Source organism: Danio rerio, chromosome 1 (assembly GCF_049306965.1).
Source record: "Danio rerio strain Tuebingen ecotype United States chromosome 1, GRCz12tu, whole genome shotgun sequence".
NCBI lineage: Eukaryota > Metazoa > Chordata > Actinopteri > Cypriniformes > Danionidae > Danio > Danio rerio.
This window is the reverse complement of record NC_133176.1, coordinates 982501-1000311: the sequence shown is the minus strand read 5'-3', so window position 1 is coordinate 1000311 and position 17811 is coordinate 982501. Positions and strand designations below refer to the sequence as shown.

Here is a 17811-nt window from a genome sequence, read left to right as displayed (position 1 = left end):
CAGATGCTCCAGCACTGAACACACATGTTCAAAGCAGAATATCTGACTTCAGAATGGTTTCTCAGATAAACAAGAATGTTCACTGAGCATGTTTCTTTCATATCTGCACACATATGATGCTGTCTTTATAATCTAGAAGAGTCAAAAAATGATAAAAGACCAGATTAAAGTTATTGCTTGATAAATGTTTGATCAAAACTTTGAAATAACCTTGTAAGAACATTCTGGCAACATTAGAAGTATTATTAAATAACTAAAACATTACATGAATGATATTTTTAACTTAATGTTTTGAGAACATTAACGACCAGATAACTTTAAACAAATGTTCTGTTAATGTTACTGGATCAACATTTGAGCATAACTTTGAGATAACATTTTAAGAACGTTCTGGCAACATTAGAAGTAACATTATACACCTGAAATGTTTAATGAACAATGTTTTTTGTTCTTATGAGAACATTAAAGACCAGATACAAGTTAATTGCTGGAACAATGTTTGATCATAACTGAGAAATCCTTGTATAAGAAGATTCTGGCAACTTTAGAAGTAACATTTTATAACTAAAAAGTTTCATGAATAATATTTTTATTTTAATGTTTTGAGAACATTAAAGACATGATAACTTTGAGCAAACGTTCTGTTAAGGTTACTGGATGAACATTTGATCATAACTTTGAGACAACCTTGAAAGAACATTATGAGAACGTTCCCTGTTAAAGGGGCAGGACACACGGAAGTGTAAATTTCCTCATCATTTACACTCAAGTAATTCTGAACTTGAATTTTTATGATATTCTGAGGAATAGTGGGCGACGTGGTGGCTCAGTGGTCAGCACTGTGGCCTCACACCAAGAAGGTTGCTGGTTTGAGTCCTGGCTGGGTCAGTTGGCGTTTCTGAGTTCACATGTTCTCCCCGTGTTGGCGTGGGTTTCCTCCGAATGCTCCCCCACAGTCCAAACACATGCGCTATAGGGGAATTGATCAACTAAAGCGGCTGTAGTGTATAAGTGTGTGTGTTAAAAAGTGTGTATGGGTGTTTCCCAATACTGGGTTGCAGCTGGAAGGGCATCTGCTGCATAACTCATATGCTGAAATAGATGGCGGTTCATTCCACTGTGGCGACCCTAGATAAATAAAGGGACTAAGCCGAAGGAAAATGAATGACTGAATTCTGAGGAATAAAAGCGATGACAATTTCCATTTTTGTGTGAACTACCCCTTAAATGTCCCTAGAAATCAATTATATTATTAAAATATAATGTATATTTGTGAATATTAATACAATTATTATTATTAAAACACTATAAAAGTGTAAAACAAGCTAAATTATCTGGCAATGATGTAAGTTAAATAATTTAAACATCATTATGGTAGATTATTTTGCTTGTTTTATTGAAAAACCCACTTCATTTTGACTCATTATTTCTGAAAACAACACAATATGTTGTGCTTGTCTAATAAATGCCTTTTAATTTCAGAATTTGTAGATATTTGGACAGGAAACAAGACAAAAGCAATAGTTGTCAAACTAAAGTGTTAGCAGAATTGTCTCTCTTTAATCTAGTGAAACGTGCATTGTTGTTGTTGTTGTTGTTGTTGTTGTTGATGATGTCATACAGTGTTTGAGTGACAGGGCAGCAGAATGGAGTCCTCATTAGTGTGCACAATACTCAGTGTTCTGCGTCAGTGGTGTCATTGCCTGCGGCGGTGGATGCACTATTGAACAGGGTTTCCCAGCAGCGGATTCCCTCCACCGTATCACGTTTATCTCCACGCTGAACACACAAATCTCATACGAGCCCTTCTGGATGTGTCCCTATGAGCACGGCAAACCCATTAGCCAGATATTAGTGGAGATTTAAGTGTCTGTGACACAAAAATAGCATCGGAAATGTGTTACGCAATCATTTTGAGCCCTGGAAAAATACAGAAAAGCACATAAACAAATGTATGACAGGAGCGAGCATCCTCCACATCCATTCATTGAGCAGATGCTCTTATAGATGAGGAGAAGAGAAGCACGTTAGAAACAAAATGTGGTCTTGTTTATTATCCAAATCTCCACAAGCTCTTAAATCAAGAAGCATTTTCTGCACAAGCACAAGTGTTGTCTTGTTTTCAGAAATAATGACTCAAATTTAAGGGAGTTTTTCATTTAAACCAGGCAAAATCTGCCAATGAGGAAGTAAATAATCTACTTTTCCTTTTCATTTAAGGTTATTTAGATAGTTTTAAGGAAAAGCTCACTTAATTATGGCATATTATTGCTTAAACAAGACTGTATGTTTCGCCTGTCTTGAAAATGCTTCTTGATTTAGCAATATTTAGATATTTGGACTAGACACAAGGCAAACGTGTAAGAAATAAAACATTTTGGCTGTGTGTAGAGAGCACAGCATGACAGTTTTTAGATGTTATAGTTTTTTATGTGTGCTTTTGGAAGATTAAGACGTTTTCTTTTACATTAAATGACACTGGAAATTTCCACCTGGATGACATGATTGTGTCAGACCGCACACCAGCTGATTGGTGGAGAGGAGACAGAGGGATGAAGCCAATGATGAAATGCGGAGGCTGTGATGGACAGAAGCCATTTGGGCAAATTGGGCCAGGATGCCGGGGTTAAACCCTGAAAGACATCCTGGGATTTTTAACGTCTCATCCGGAAGATATCATTCACTGAGCAGTAAAGAGTCCCCGTCACTATACTGGGGCATTAGGAGCCACACAGACCTCAGGTTGAGCGCCCCCTGCTGCCCTCACTAACACCACATCCGACAGCAACCTCACTTTCCCATGTGGTCTCCCATCCAGGTACTGACCAGGCGCAGCCCTGCTTAGCTTCAGTGGGCGACCATGTGAGAGTTGCCGAGAGCTGCTGCCGGCACTTATCAATTGTAGAATAAACATGCAGACTGACTTGATGTGGATGCAAGTTTTTCAGTGGATATTCTGAGAAAACAACAGAATTTCAAGACCTGCAAACTAGCAGATATATGAAATAATAAATCTGAGGTGTTGAGATGTACAGAACACTGCATTAAATGCTTTTCCTACTCGAGTTTTTGCTTCTAATCCAAACATCTAAAACTTTTTACATCAAGAAGCATCTTCTGCACAAGAACAAAATACAGTCTTGAAACAACACCGCCAAACTGAGTGAGTTTTTCCTGAACACAACCATAATCTGCCAATCGAGTTAATAATCTTGCTTTTACTGTTGACTGAACATTATTTCTCTTACGCCATTGTCAGTGTATTTTGCTTGTTTTAAGGAAAAACTCACTTCATTTTGACTTATTACATCCTTAAACAAGACAACGTGTTTTCCTTGTCCAGAAAATGCTTCTTGATTAAAGAGTTTTTGGATATTTAGACTAGAAACAAGGCAAAAACTCTGAGTAAGAAAAGCATTTTTGCAGAGAGAGAGAGAGTGAGAGAGATGGTTAAGAATGAGAGGAGGAGTGGAGAGCGAGCGCAAAGGGGCAGGACTCTCTCTCTTTCTCTTCTCTCTCTCTCCTCTTTCTCTTCTCTCTCTCTCTGGTGCTTTTAAGAGGAAACTTTGTGTTTTGTTCTTCAAGTTCACTTTAGTTCTCGCTGCTCTCTCATGCTGCTTTCTTCGCGTCCGTGTGTTTATTACTGACGGACGCATGAGATGCGCACCGGCAGCGCTGGATCCGCGTTTGCCTCGCGTCACATCATCTCAGAGCTCACTTTCTGGATTGTAATGTTTTCCAAAGTTTCACCAAAAGTGGCGCGTGACTGATCTTCACTGGAATACATGGGATGATAACAATAATGTGGCTGGTGGTTTTGTTGTGTTGCGTTTTGGACGCCTCCGTTGCGCGTCCACCTGCGAACGCGTCTCTGCTCGCACCTGACGGAACCGTGCGCGCGGTGGACCGGATTTATCACGGGGGAGGAAAAGCCGGGTATCTTCTGTATCTGGACGAGCAGCGCTTTCAGCTGGATATGGAGCGGGATGAAACGATACTGGATCATCAGTTCAGCGCTGACGCGCCGCCGCGCAGGGAATGCGTTTACCGCGGGACCGTCAATTCAAACGCACAATCTCTAGCTGTTTTTAACCTGTGTGGTGGCGGGCTTGAAGGGTTTTTCGCGCTTGATCACTCCCGGTACACCATCACTCCTGTTATCCGAGCGAAAGGGCACGAGAATGACGTGCATATAGTCGAGGACGCCGACGCGACGCGCGCGCTTCATCTCTACACCCGGGAGCGCTTCAGTTTCGAGGCGATGCCTGAGCGGCACAGCTGCGGCACGCGGGACCGGAAAACGCGCAAGCACAAAAAAGAAAAGCACGGGCGCAGATGGTGGACAAAGTTTATCAAACCTGACGCTTCGCCGACGCGACGCAAACGCTCTGTGTCGCGCGCGCGGCACGTGGAGCTGCTGCTGGTCGCTGATGCTTCCATGACGAAGAAATACGGGAAGGACTTACAGCACTACCTGTTGACGCTCGCGTCCATCGCGTCCAAACTCTACGGTCACGCGAGCATCGAGAACCCCATCCGGCTGTCGGTGGTGAAAGTGGCGCTTCTGTCCGAGCACGAGAAGGGCATCGAGATCTCCAAAAACGCGGCCGCGACGCTCAAGAGCTTCTGCAAGTGGCAGAACCAGCAGAACCCTCTGGATGACGATCATCAGCATCACCATGACGCCGCGATCCTCTTCACCAGGCAGGTAAAGCGGAGGTCAGCCTCGGTCAGCCCTGGCACTGCGGCTCGGGCGCGCGCACAGATATATACACAGAGGGGAAAATTGCTTAAACAATTTATATTGACTGAATTTAAACAAACGCATTAAGTTAAACATTATTATATTTAATTTAAGTTCTGCTCAAACAAACAGTATAAGCAATTACCTTAAAATAATTAGAGTAAATCCAATGAATCATTTTTCAGCGTAAGTCGTTACACAGATTTGTGTCCTGACATATCACAAAAACACGTACACACACACACACACACACACACACACACTTGTGCAATAAAAAAAACGATTCACTGGATTTACTAAACATGTTTAAGGTGTCTGTTTATATGGGCTGAATTTAAATAAACAAATTAAGTTAAGTTTAAATTCAGCTCATATAAATTGTGAGCAATCAGATCCCTTAAACATGTTTAGTAAATCCAGTGACTCGGTTGTTCAGTGCACAAGCACAGCCATGTACACACACATACAGCACGTCACTACCAAAGTGACATCATTACTGTTCTGTGCTGAGAGGGTTGAACTAAGTGACCTTACAAAAGTCCAAACATGCAGTAGTGCTGCAGTACTGTGATGTTCACTACGGCACTGGCCTGCGGGCAGTTAGACCACTACCATGGTAGTGACTTTGATGGCAAGTTATCAACATTTGTGTGCATGCTTGTGTGTGTGAGAGAACAGGTCAGCCGGATCTGATCAGATGTCCGACTACTGTGGGAACGTCAGTCTTTCTCCTTCCTGTTCCACAGTGAACTGTACAGTGGTTTCCTCTGCCGGTGTTTTGGTAGGCAGGCGTGTTCCCCGTCCCCTGACTGCTGTGTGCCTCCATGCAGTGTGTGATCTCCAGTGCACATTCCTGATGCTGCCGGAGATCTGGGTTTTTCTTTAAACTGGACCGCAGCACAGAGACCACACGGCTGTAACCCCACACTAACACTCCATCACCTCACTTGTGGTTTTGGAGTCTTTCGTGTTTCCAGACGGAGCCTGTAAGTCATGCGAGGTCTCGTTCACTGGAGCTCTTACAGTGCAGAAAATATGTGCTGTATCGTGTCTGAACATCTTTAAAGGGACAGTTCACCCGAAAAGGAAGATTTACTCACTATTTACTCTCCCTTTATGAGTTTCAGTCTTTTGTCGAACACTAAAGATATTTTGAAGAATGCTGAAAACCTGCTACTATTGACTTCCGTAGTCTTTTTAAATAAGAAGATTATCCAAATTCACTAGTTGTCCAAAACAGCAGTGAATTAGTTAGCTATATTTACACTAGTTAGTTATGTTTACACTAGTTGTCCAGAACAGCAGTGGACTAGTTAGCTTTATTTACACTAGTTGTTCAAAACAGCAATGGACTTGTTATTTATATTAACACTAACTAGTTGTAGTTGTTTATACACAAGTTGTCCAGAACAGCAGTGGACTAGTTAGCTCTATTTACACTAGTTAGCTATATTTACACTAGTTGTCCAGAACATCAGTGGACTATTTAGTTATATTTACACTAGTTGTCCAGAACAGCAGTGGATTAGTTAGTTAAATTTACATTAGTGGTCCAAAGCAGCAATGAACTTGTTATTTATATTTACACTAACTAGTTGTTTTTACACAAGTTGTCCAGAACAGCAGTGGACTAGACTAGTTAGATATATTTACACTAGTTAGTTATGTTTACACTAGTGGTTCAGAACAGCAATGGACTAGTTAGCTATATATACACTAGTTGGTTATATTTACACTAGTTGTCCAGAAGTAGTAGACTAGTTAGTTATATTTACACTAGTTGTCCAGAACAGCAGTGGATTAGTTTGTTAAATTTACTCTAGTGGTTCAAAGCAGCAATGGACTTGTTATTTATATTTACACTGACTAGTTGTTTTTACACAAGTTGTCTAAAACAGCAGTGGACTAGTTAGCTATATATACACTAGTTAGTTAAATTTACACTAGTTGTCCAGAACAGCAGTGGACTAGTTAATTAAATTTACACTAGTGGTTCAAAACAGCAATTGACTAGTTATTTATATTTACACTAACTAGTTGTATTTACACAAATTGTCCAGAGCAGCAGTGGACTAGTTAGCTATATTTACACTAGTTAGTTATGTTTACACTAGTTGTCCAGAACAACAGTGGACTAGTTAGTTAAATTTACACTAGTTAGTTATGTTTAAAATAGTGGTGCACAACAGCAATGGACTAGTTTACTAAATATACACTAGTTAGCTAAATTTACACTAGTGGTTCAAAACAGCAATGGATTAGTTATTTATATTAACACTAACTAGTTGTTTTTACACATGTTGTCCAGAACAGCAGTGGACTAGTTAGCTATATTTAAACTAGTTAGTTATATTTACACTAGTTGTCCAGAACAACAGTGGACTGGTTAATTGTTTACACTAGTTGTCCAGAACAGTGGTGGACTAGTTTGCTATGTTTACAATAGTTAGTTATATTTACACTAGTTGTCCAGAACAGCAGTAAACTAGTTAGTTATGTTTACACTAGTGGTTCAAAACAGCAATGGACTAGCTAGTTACTTTTACACTAGTTAGTTATATTTACACTTGTGAGCTATATTTACAATTGTTAGTTATATTTACACTGGTTGTCAAGAACAGCAGTGGACTAGTTAGTTAGATTTACAATAAATAGATAATATATATTCTAAAATGACTCCAAGATTTCTCGTTTTCAGTTTTATTTGACTCTACACTCTTGTTTTAGCTGTTTAACTAGTTCCTCTAGTGGATATAAATGCGCTTGACAACCGTGTTGGCATGTCGGTAAGTGGCACTGACGTGGTTTCCCTCTCTGAAGAGCCGCCACGGCGAATCCCACAGAGACGCAGCTTCTGTTGGCAGCTGTGGCGTTCCTCTGGCGCTGAGAGCCTCACACACCTGGTGGAGGAGAGTGTGTGTGTGTTTAAGAGTGTGTGGTTGTGAAGTACACCATGTCAACAAGCTCTGATGGGCAGCAGAAGCCCACAGACACCCACTGAGAGCACTAGAACGGGTGCCAAGACCAAACACAAAGACTATGAAATAACTCGAGCATCATTTCCTTTCCCAAAGCTTCATGGATGTTTGCTGAGAATAATCAGAATCTGTCGTCATTTACTGTGTGACCTTCTTTTTGTGTGTGTGTGTGTGTGTGTGTGTGTGTGTGTGTGTGTGTGTGTGTGTGTGTGTGTGTGTGTGTGTGTGACCCAGAATTTGTCTGCAGTCAGTCTAACTCAATATTCAGTTAAAGAGAAAGTTTAGCAGAATGTTCACACTGCTCATTTTCAAAGAGTTTAATTGATTAACAGCAGTGGATTAGTAATATTTACACTAATTGTCCAGAACAGCAGTGGACTAGTTAGTTAGATTTACACTAGTTGTCCAGAACAGCAGTGGACTAGTTAGTTAGATTTACACTAGTTGTTCAGAACAGCAGTGGACTAGTTGGTTATATTCACACCAGCTAGTTAGATTTACACTAGTTGTTCAGAACAGCAGTGGACTAGTTGGTTATATTTACACTAGTTAGTTAGATTTACACTAGTTGTTCAAAACAGCAGTGGATTAGTTGGTTATGTTTACACTAGTTGTTTAGAACAGCAATGGACTAGTTGGTTATATTTACACTTGTTAGTTAGATTTACACTAGTTGTTCAGAACAGCAGTGGATTAGTTGGTTATATTTACACTAGTTGTTTAGAACAGCAATGGACTAGTTGGCTATATTTACACTTGTTAGTTAGATTTACACTAGTTGTTCAGAACAGCAGTGGACTAGTTGGTTATATTTACACTAGTTGGTTAGATTTACACTAGTTGTTCTGAACAGCAGTGGACTAGTTGGTTAGATTTATACTAGTTGGTTAGATTTACACTAGTTGTTCAGAACAGCAGTGGACTAGTTGTTATATTTACACTAGTTAGTTAGATTTACACTATTTGTTCAGAACAGCAGTGGACTAGTTTAATATATTTACACTAGTTAATTAGATTTACACTAGTTGTTCAGAACAGCAGTGGACTAATTAGTTATATTTACACTAGTTAGTTAGATTTACACTAGTTGTTTAGAACAGCAATGGACTAGTTGGTTATATTTACACTTGTTAGTTAGATTTACACGAGTTGTTCAGAACAGCAGTGGACTAGTTGATTATATTTATACTAGTTAGTTAGATTTACACTAGTTGTTCAGAACAGCAGTGGACTAGTTGGTTATATTTACAGCAGTTAGTTATATTTACACTAGTTTGTTAAATTTGCATTTGTGGTTTAGAACAGCAGTGGATTAAATAGTTATATTTATACTAGTTAAATTTACACCAGTTGTTCAGAATAGCAGTGGACTAGTTAGTAATATTTACACTAGTAAGTTATATATACAGTAGTTTTTCAAAACAGCAGTGGACTAATTAGTTAAATTTACAATACTTAGTTAGATTTACACTAGTGGATCAGAACAGCAGTTGTGTGATTGATTACATCATGTATCTTGTGTAGTCTGATAAATTAAATTACGAAGATGAAACGTGCGTCGACCGGCTCGCTGTGTGTGTGTGTGTGTGTGTGTATGTGTGTGTGTGTGTGTGTGTCAATGCAGCTCGATGCACAGCGCAGAACAAGGGCTGCATTGAGAACACACAGGCTACGAGTGCGTGTGTGATGATGAAGTGTGGCATCAGACAAACACATGACTGCAGGACAATGACTCCAGTGTGTGTGTGTTACGCCACAATCACTCAGAGATCTGCAGACGAGCAGGTGCATTGCATTAACATTTATAATTTTAATCATATGCAATGTGTTCTATGGTGGCAGAGAGCCAATCAGAAACTTCCAAAACCCTGACATCATCATCTGAGCTTTTCCAGAGGCAGAATAATCTTACTGTGTGTAAACTTGACTTTCAACAAGAGTTAGAACAATTTCTCAAACAATCTCTCTCTCATTATTCTGCTGTTAAACAGAACAGAAACACACGTGATCATCCTCACTTACCTAAAGGAGAACAAGTTTACTCACATTAACATCTGAACATCTTTAAATGGTGATGTGCCTTCATACAGTGCATGTAAACTTCTGCTTTCAACTGTATATTGATCGTGGAACAACATTCCAATCAGCCAATCAGAATTAAGGGATATGTTTACCATTTATGTAAGGTTTAGTCTTACGCTTCGGAATTTTGCACTTCTACATCAGTGTTATCCAACTAAATCCCTCAGATTTTGGGAATAATTATGGTTGAGCAGGGCTCGAAATTAACATATTTGCTTGGTAGCACCGCTGCTCCTAACTTAAAAAATTTAGCCGCATCAGAAAAAATTTAGTCGCACCCACCAATTATAAGCATCATTACTACAAGTTTTATTCAAACATATTTATTTCATTTGAAATCAACACTAATCAAACTAACAAGCAATATTATATATATATATATATATATATATATATATATATATATATATATATATATATATATATATATATATATATATATATTATACCAGGGGTCACCAACCCTATTCCTGGAGAGCTACCTTCCTGCAGAATTCAGTCCCAACCCTGATCAAACACACATAATAGTACCTAAAGCAGCACTTGATAATTGCAAAAAGGTGTGTTTGGTCAGGGATGCAACTGAAATGTGCAGGAAGGTAGCTCTCTAGGAACAGGGTTGGTGACCCCTGGTGAACTACAAGTTTTATTCAAACATATTTACATATTTAATGCATTTAAAAATCAACACTAATCAAACTAACAAGCAATATATATATATATATATATATATATATATATATATATATATATATATATATATATATATATATATATATATATATATATATATATATGCAAGCATAAAGAAAATATGTCTCAACGAAATCCCGTTATTTCAAGAAAATACATTTTTATAACATCTTCAGCGCTTCACATTTTCGCGGTATTAGCTCTCTCTGTCATCCCAAGCCTGAAGGCGTTGACTGAGTGATTGACAGCTGATATTTCAGTGCTAGAGCAGTGGACCAATAAGAAGAGTGCAAAGGCGGGGCAAGCCTTACAGACTTGGCTTTGTTTACTGGTACTGTTGACATGACAACTGTTTAACCATTCCTGAGCGCTGCGTTTCGAGTATCAAGTGCAGAGATGCATTCTGCGTGAATGTCTCCCGAATCCGCACATGTGCTGAACATTTTGCAGTAAAACCTGGTCGCACACAACACTTTTATGCACTCACACACATGCTCCTAAATATATTTTGAGGTCGCATAGATAAAATCTCGGGCGCATATGCGATCAAAATGGTCGCAATTTCGAGCCCTGATGAGTGTTGGGGTCGGGAATAGGTACAGATTACATTTTCCAACAAAAAAATGATGCTCCAGGATCAACATACACTGAAAAAAATGTGTGCGACATTGTTGCAGACAATTTATATCTGTTCAATTTAAACAAATTAAACTTAGTAATGCTCAGCTGAATTTTGTTTGTTTAAAGTCATCCCAAATAAATTGTTTACAACCACTTAACTTGAAAACATAAGAGGCGAGGCAGTGGCGCAGTAGGTATAACTGGTTTGATATATAGGGTCACTGGTTCGAGCCTCGGCTCAGTTGGTGTTTCTGTGTGGAGTTTGCATGTTCTCCCTGTGTTCACGTGGGTTTCCTTCCGGTGCTCCGGTTTCCCCCACAGTCCAAAGACATGCAGTACAGGTGAATTGGGTAGGCTAAATTGTCCGTAGTCTATGAGTATGTGTGTGGATGTTTCCCAGAGATGCGTTGCCGCTGTGTAAAAACTAGCTGGATAAGTTGGCGGTTCATTCTACTGTGGCGACCCCGGGTTAATAAAGGGACTAAGCCGACAAGAAAATGAATGAACTTGAAAACATTCAAGCAATCATCTATGAATAGTTTCCTTCAGTGTAGAGGTTAATCCAGATCACATCATCCTTTTCAACATCAGACGTGCCACAATATAAACCAGACATGATAATGTCGGCTGTTCTCTAAGTCTGATCTCCGCTATATGAAATACTCCTAGCGAGTGAGTTTTCTCAGTGTACTGCTACTCACTCACCGTGTGCTCTATAGCGTTCTGCATGCACAGACAGAGTAAATAATGCACTGTTTGTTCAGGAGTCTGACCCAGGTGTGTGTACTGAATGTGTTTTTACAGGACTGATGCTGGTGTACAGTTGAACTCGGAATTATCTGCCCTCCTGTATATTCTTTATTTCTGTTTAATAGATAGAAATCTTCAACACATTTCTAATCATGATAGTGTTAATAACTCATCTCTAATAGCTGATTTATTTCCTCTTTGTCATGATGACAGTAAATAATATTAGACTAGATATTCTTCAAGACACTATATTCAGCTTAAAGTGACATGTAAAGGCTTCACTAGGGTAATTAGGGTAAAGTTAGGGTAATTAGGCAAGTCATTGCATGGTTCAACGCTAAGGATTTTTTCTACTGCTTCGATCAGGCCAGTGGTTCAGATATTTACTTGCCCTGCAATATTTTCACTGGCCCCACCAAAAAAAAGAGTTATTAGCTATTTTTAGCCGCATATTTTAAATATTTTGTCAAAAATAAAGTCTGTCATCGGCGCCAATAGCCTAGTGGTTAGTGCGTCGACACATAGCACCAAGGTGCTCACGGCGATCCGAGTTCGATTCCCAGCTCAATGTCCTTTGCCGATCCCTCCCTATCTCTGCTCCCCACACTTTCCTGTCTGTAAAATCTCCACTGTCCTATCCCAATAAAGGTGAAAACCCCCACAAAAAAATAAAATAAATAAATAAAGTCTGTCAATCTAGAGTTTCAATGCTTACATTTTTTTAATAGAAGTGTTATGCAAACAAAAAGAGCAGAGGAAAATGTGGAGGTATTTTAATGCGGTTTGAAATTATTTAACAAAAGGTGGCTGACTGGTCAAACTGCAAAGCATCACTTCATTTTTTTATTTTTATTTTTTTGTCGTGTTGTTCACACGTAAATGTCCACTTCCATGAGGTTATAAACAGACATTTTCTTTTAGCCTTATAATTTGATGTTGCCGTGTCTTCGCTGTACTGGTTGTTACCAGGTTACAGAAAAAATAGCATGCTCAAACATCAAATCAGATAAGAGAAACTGGAAGCAGTATGGTGTTTACGACATCACAGAGCAGGTCATCTTTAAAGACTTAAAAGCACAAACTTAAAATGAACGATATTGACAAATAGTCGCAGACAAATTCAATGTTAGTGACAAGGCAGCACCAATCAGGCCAGTAATGATCCTGTCTACTGTCCCACGCGTCTCTCAAGCTGGCCCTGGGCCACCGGGCAGCCCTTATTGTTGAGCCCTGCATTGTGTAACAGTGGTTTGTTCTAGAGACAATCCAAAACTAATATTGCTGAAGGGGGCTAGTAATATTGAGCTTAAAATGTCTTTAAAACAATTAAAAACTGCTTTTATTCTAGACTTTCTCCAGAAGATCAAATATTAGAGAAACTCCTGAATCTGTTCAACATTATTTGGGAAATATCCTAAAGAGAAATCACAGGAGGGTGAATAATTTTGACTTCAGCTGTGTGTCGTCTTCATCACTTGTCTCTGAAGTCTCTGGTGGACGCCGGTGTGCTTCCGTCGTTGTCTGTGTGTCTGTGTGTGTGTGTGTGTGTGTGTGTGTGTGTGTTGGTTGTATTACACTGGGGTATTTCACACGTCCGCCGTCTCTATATGTTGACAGCTGAGTGAAAACCTCTGAGCTCTTGTGAATCTGAACTCACGCTGTTTCAGATTTTCTCCATCAGTGCCAACGTTGACTAGCAACCGTCTGCAGCCGGATCCGCTCTCTGCTGAGAAACGCAAGACTCCAAGAATGTGTTTTGGACTCGCAGAAGAGCTGGACTTCAGATGGCTGATGTAGAGCTGAAGTCAAAACTATTAGCCATCTTGGGAACTTAGTTTCTTTTTTAATATTTACCAAATGATGTTGAACAGATTCAGGAGTTTCTCACACTGTTTGCTCTAATATTTTTTCTTCTGGAGAAAGTCTTATTTCGGCTAGAATAAAAGCAGTTTTTAATTGTTTTAAAGCCATTTATAAGGTCAATATTATTCACCCCCTTCAGCAATATTAGTGTTGGATTGTCTCCAGAACAAACCACTGTTATACAATGACTTGCCTAATTACCCTAACTTTACCCTAATTACCCTAGTGAAGCCTTTACATGTCACTTTAAGCTGAACACTAGTGTCTTGAAGAATATCTAGTCTAATAACATTTACTGTCATCATGACAAAGAGAAAATAAATCAGCTATTAGAGATGAGTTATTAACACTATCATGATTAGAAATGTGTTGAAGTAATCTTCTCTCCGTTAAATCGAAATTGGGGGGAAATAAAATATTAAAATTCAGCAGGAGGGTGAATAATTCTGAATATCCTTCTCATGTTTGATTGAGTCTTCATTGATTCTGCTGTTTCAGTGAATCAGTCAACATTTATGATTGATTTGTTTATATATTTTGTGCGCCTGAAGATCAGTGAGAAGGCTGATCTCAGGTCAGTTTAGCTGTTTCTGTGTGTTTCTCTCTGTAACACCTGTAAATCAGATGCAGGTGACAGAAGCTGTGGTTGGTTCTGCAGAATCAGCAACAACTCGCTCTGCTACATCTGTCTGTCTGTTATTCTGACTGTCTGTTTTATATTCTTTCTGTCTGTCTGTTTGTCTGTCTGTTGTTCTGTTTGTCTGTCTGTCTGTCTGTTATTCTGCCTGTTTGTCATTCTGCCTGTCTGTCTGTATGTATGTATGTCTGTTTGTCTGTCTGTTGTTCTGTTTATCTGTCTGTCTGTTATTCTGTCTGTGCTGTCTGTCTATCCGTCATTCTGACTGTCTGTTTTATATTCTGTCTGTCTGTCTGTTAGTCTGTCTATCTGTCTGTCTGTTAGTCTGTCTATCTGTCTGTCTGTTAGTCTGTCTGTCTGTTAGTCTGTCTGTCTGTCTGTCTGTTAGTCTGTCTGTCTGTCTGTTAGTCTGTCTGTCTGTCTGTCTGTTAGTCTGTCTGTCTGTCTGTCTGTTAGTCTGTCTATCTGTCTGTCTGTTAGTCTGTCTGTCTGTCTATCTGTCTGTCTGTTAGTCTGTCTGTCTGTTAGTCTGTCTGTCTGTCTGTCTGTTAGTCTGTCTATCTGTCTGTCTGTTAGTCTGTCTGTCTGTCTGTCTGTTAGTCTGTCTGTCTCTCTGTCTGTTAGTCTGTCTGTCTGTCTCTTAGTCTGTCTGTCTGTTAGTCTGTCTGTCTGTCTGTTAGTCTGTCTGTCTGTCTGTTAGTCTGTCTGTCTGTTAGTCTGTCTGTCTGTCTGTCTGTCTGTTAGTCTGTCTGTCTGTTAGTCTGTCTGTCTGTTAGTCTGTCTGTCTGTCTGTTAGTCTGTCTGTCTGTTAGTCTGTCTGTTAATCTGCCTGTCTGTCTGTCATTCTCTCAGTCTGTTATTCTGTTTGTCTATCATTCTGTCTGTCTGTTATTCTGTCTGTGTTATTCTGTCTGTGCTGTCTGTCTGTCATTCTGCCTGTCTATCTGTTATTCCGCCTATCTGTCTGTCATTATGTCTTTCTGTCTGTGTTTTTCTGTCTGTCTGTCAGTCATTCTGCCTGTTTGTCTGTTATTCTCTCAGTCTGTTATTCTGTCTGTCTATCATTCTGTCTTTTTTATTCTATCTGTTATTCTTATTCTGCCTGTCTATTGTGTCTACAGTCTGTTATTTTGTCTGACTGTCTTTCATTCTGTTTTATTCTGTCTGTCTGTCATTCTGTCTGTATGTTATTCTGTCTGTCTTATTCTATCTGTGTCTGCCTGTCAGTCATTCTGTCTGTCTTTTATTCTGTCTTTTTTATTCTATCTGTCTTATTCTGCCTGTTTGTTGTGTCTACAGTCTGTTATTTTGTCTGACTGTCTTTCATTCTGTCTTATTCTGTCTGTATGTTATTCTGTCTGTCTTATTTTATCTGTCTGCATGTCCGTCATTCTGTCTGTCTTTTTTGTCTGTATGTCTGTCTTGTTTCTGTCTGTCTGCGGTCTGTTATTCTGTCAGCCTGTTATTCTGCCTGTCGGTTGTGTCTGCAGTCTGTTATTTTGTCTGTCTGTCTGTCTGTTGTTCAGTCTGTCTCTCTCTGTCAGTTATTGTGTCTGTTATCAGACAGAAAGCCAGACATGAGTTCTCCTCTTTCTCTGGAGTCAGTTTTTCCCGCTGTGCATCTGTTTGTCATTTTTTCATCTCTTATTTTCCGTCAGTTTTGTCCTCTTCATGTTCTGCCTCCCTCAGGCAGACATTCCTCTCAGTGTCTCTCCATATCAGGTTTCCTTCTGTCCGTCTGTCTGCTTCATTCTATAGCAGACGAGTCTCTGCCGAAACCCAAAACTGTTCAGCAGAGCAGAACTTTCTGACAGCAACACCCTAGCAACCATCCTGCAGACTCAGCATCAGTGTGTGTTCAGTGATTGATGGACTGGAGTGTGTGAAGTGTGTTTGTTCCTCCAATGAGGTCATGAGCTCACTCTTGACCTGTTCACACACACACACACACACAAACTTGCTTTTAGAAGTGCGTGTGTTTTCTGAGGGCTGTGTGTGAAGAGCTGCTTTCAGAGTCCAGGTTGTTTCCATCTGCTCACACTGAACGAGTAAACACAGAGAACACTGAGAGGTTGACTGTATGATTGTTAGACAATACACACACACACACACACACACACACACACAATCCTGAGCATCAGCCTCTCCAAATGAGTCAGAAAACAATCCAAACTAACTTGTTTACTCTAATAAACTGAAACAAAACTAGAGCTGCACAGTGGTTAGCACCGTCCACTCACAGCAGTAAGGTTGCTGGTTCAAGCCGCGGCAGGTTCAAGGGTTGTTTCTGTGTGGAGTTTGCATGTTCTCCCCGTGTTGCCGTGGGTTTCCTCCGGGTGCTCCGGTTTCCCCCACAGTCCAAACACATGCGCTGTAGGGTAATTGATCAACTAAACTGGCCGTAGTGGATGAGTGTGTATGGGTATTTCCCAGCACTGGGTTGCAGCTGGAAGGGCATCCACTTTGTAAAACATGCTGGAATAGTTGGCAGTTTATTCCGCAGTGGTCACCCCTGATAATTAGGGAAAATTAATGAAATAAAGCTGAGATTGGATAAGTTTTACATGCTGAACTGACAGTAATGTTGCTTTGGAAAATAATAAAATAATTATAAGTACTAAAATTATGAACTATGAATTATATAAACTACAATTAATCAATGCTAAATATAATATAAGATTAAATAATAATGATGAAAGTTTGAATACCGTAATACCGTGCTGACAAACGTTTGTTTTTCTCTCTCTCTGTGTGTGTGTGTGTGTGTGTGTGTATTCAGGATCTGTGCGGGCATCACTCGTGTGACACTCTGGGCATGGCGGATGTAGGAACTGTGTGTTCGCCAGAGAGGAGCTGTGCTATCATTGAGGACGACGGCCTGCACGCTGCCTTCACTGTGGCTCATGAGATCGGTACACAGACGGATCATAGACAGACATGCACACACTTAAGTGCATGTGCACATACAAACAGACATACATGCACACAGATGTGCAAACACACACACACACACACACACACATACAGACAGCTCCATAAATACATATATATCCACACACACAAACACATACAGACAGCCACGCATACACAAAATCCACAGGCATGCACACACACAAACAGTCAGACACACACACACATGTAGATAAACATAAAGACACACAGATCGACAGACTTGCGCAAACACATAAAGGTATACACACACACATATAAACACAGAAACACACACACATAGAAAGACACACTCGCGCAGACATATAGACATGTACACACACACACACACTGACAGACATGCAAACACATGCACGCACAAACAGTCAATTGAACACAGACATCCACACACACACACACACACACACACACACACATATACCCATGACCACACATGCACACACAAAGGCATGTATACACATATAGACGTACATGCACACGAGCAGCCTGAAACA

General features: G+C 39.9%; 1 protein-coding gene across 5 annotated transcripts in view; it reads left to right on the top strand.

The window, feature by feature from the left end:
- Window positions 1-17811, top strand: part of adamts5 (ADAM metallopeptidase with thrombospondin type 1 motif, 5 (aggrecanase-2)) — a 44929-nt gene that overhangs the window by 13353 nt on the left and 13765 nt on the right. For 4 of the 5 annotated variants that reach the window (XR_012402238.1, XM_073947781.1, XM_073947786.1 and 1 more), the window contains one exon: window positions 17148-17280. Coding sequence is in view for 4 of the 5 variants with exons in the window: in XM_073947781.1 (XP_073803882.1) it covers window positions 17184-17280 (97 nt within the window). In the remaining variant the exon portion in view is untranslated. 5 annotated transcript variants of the gene reach the window in all.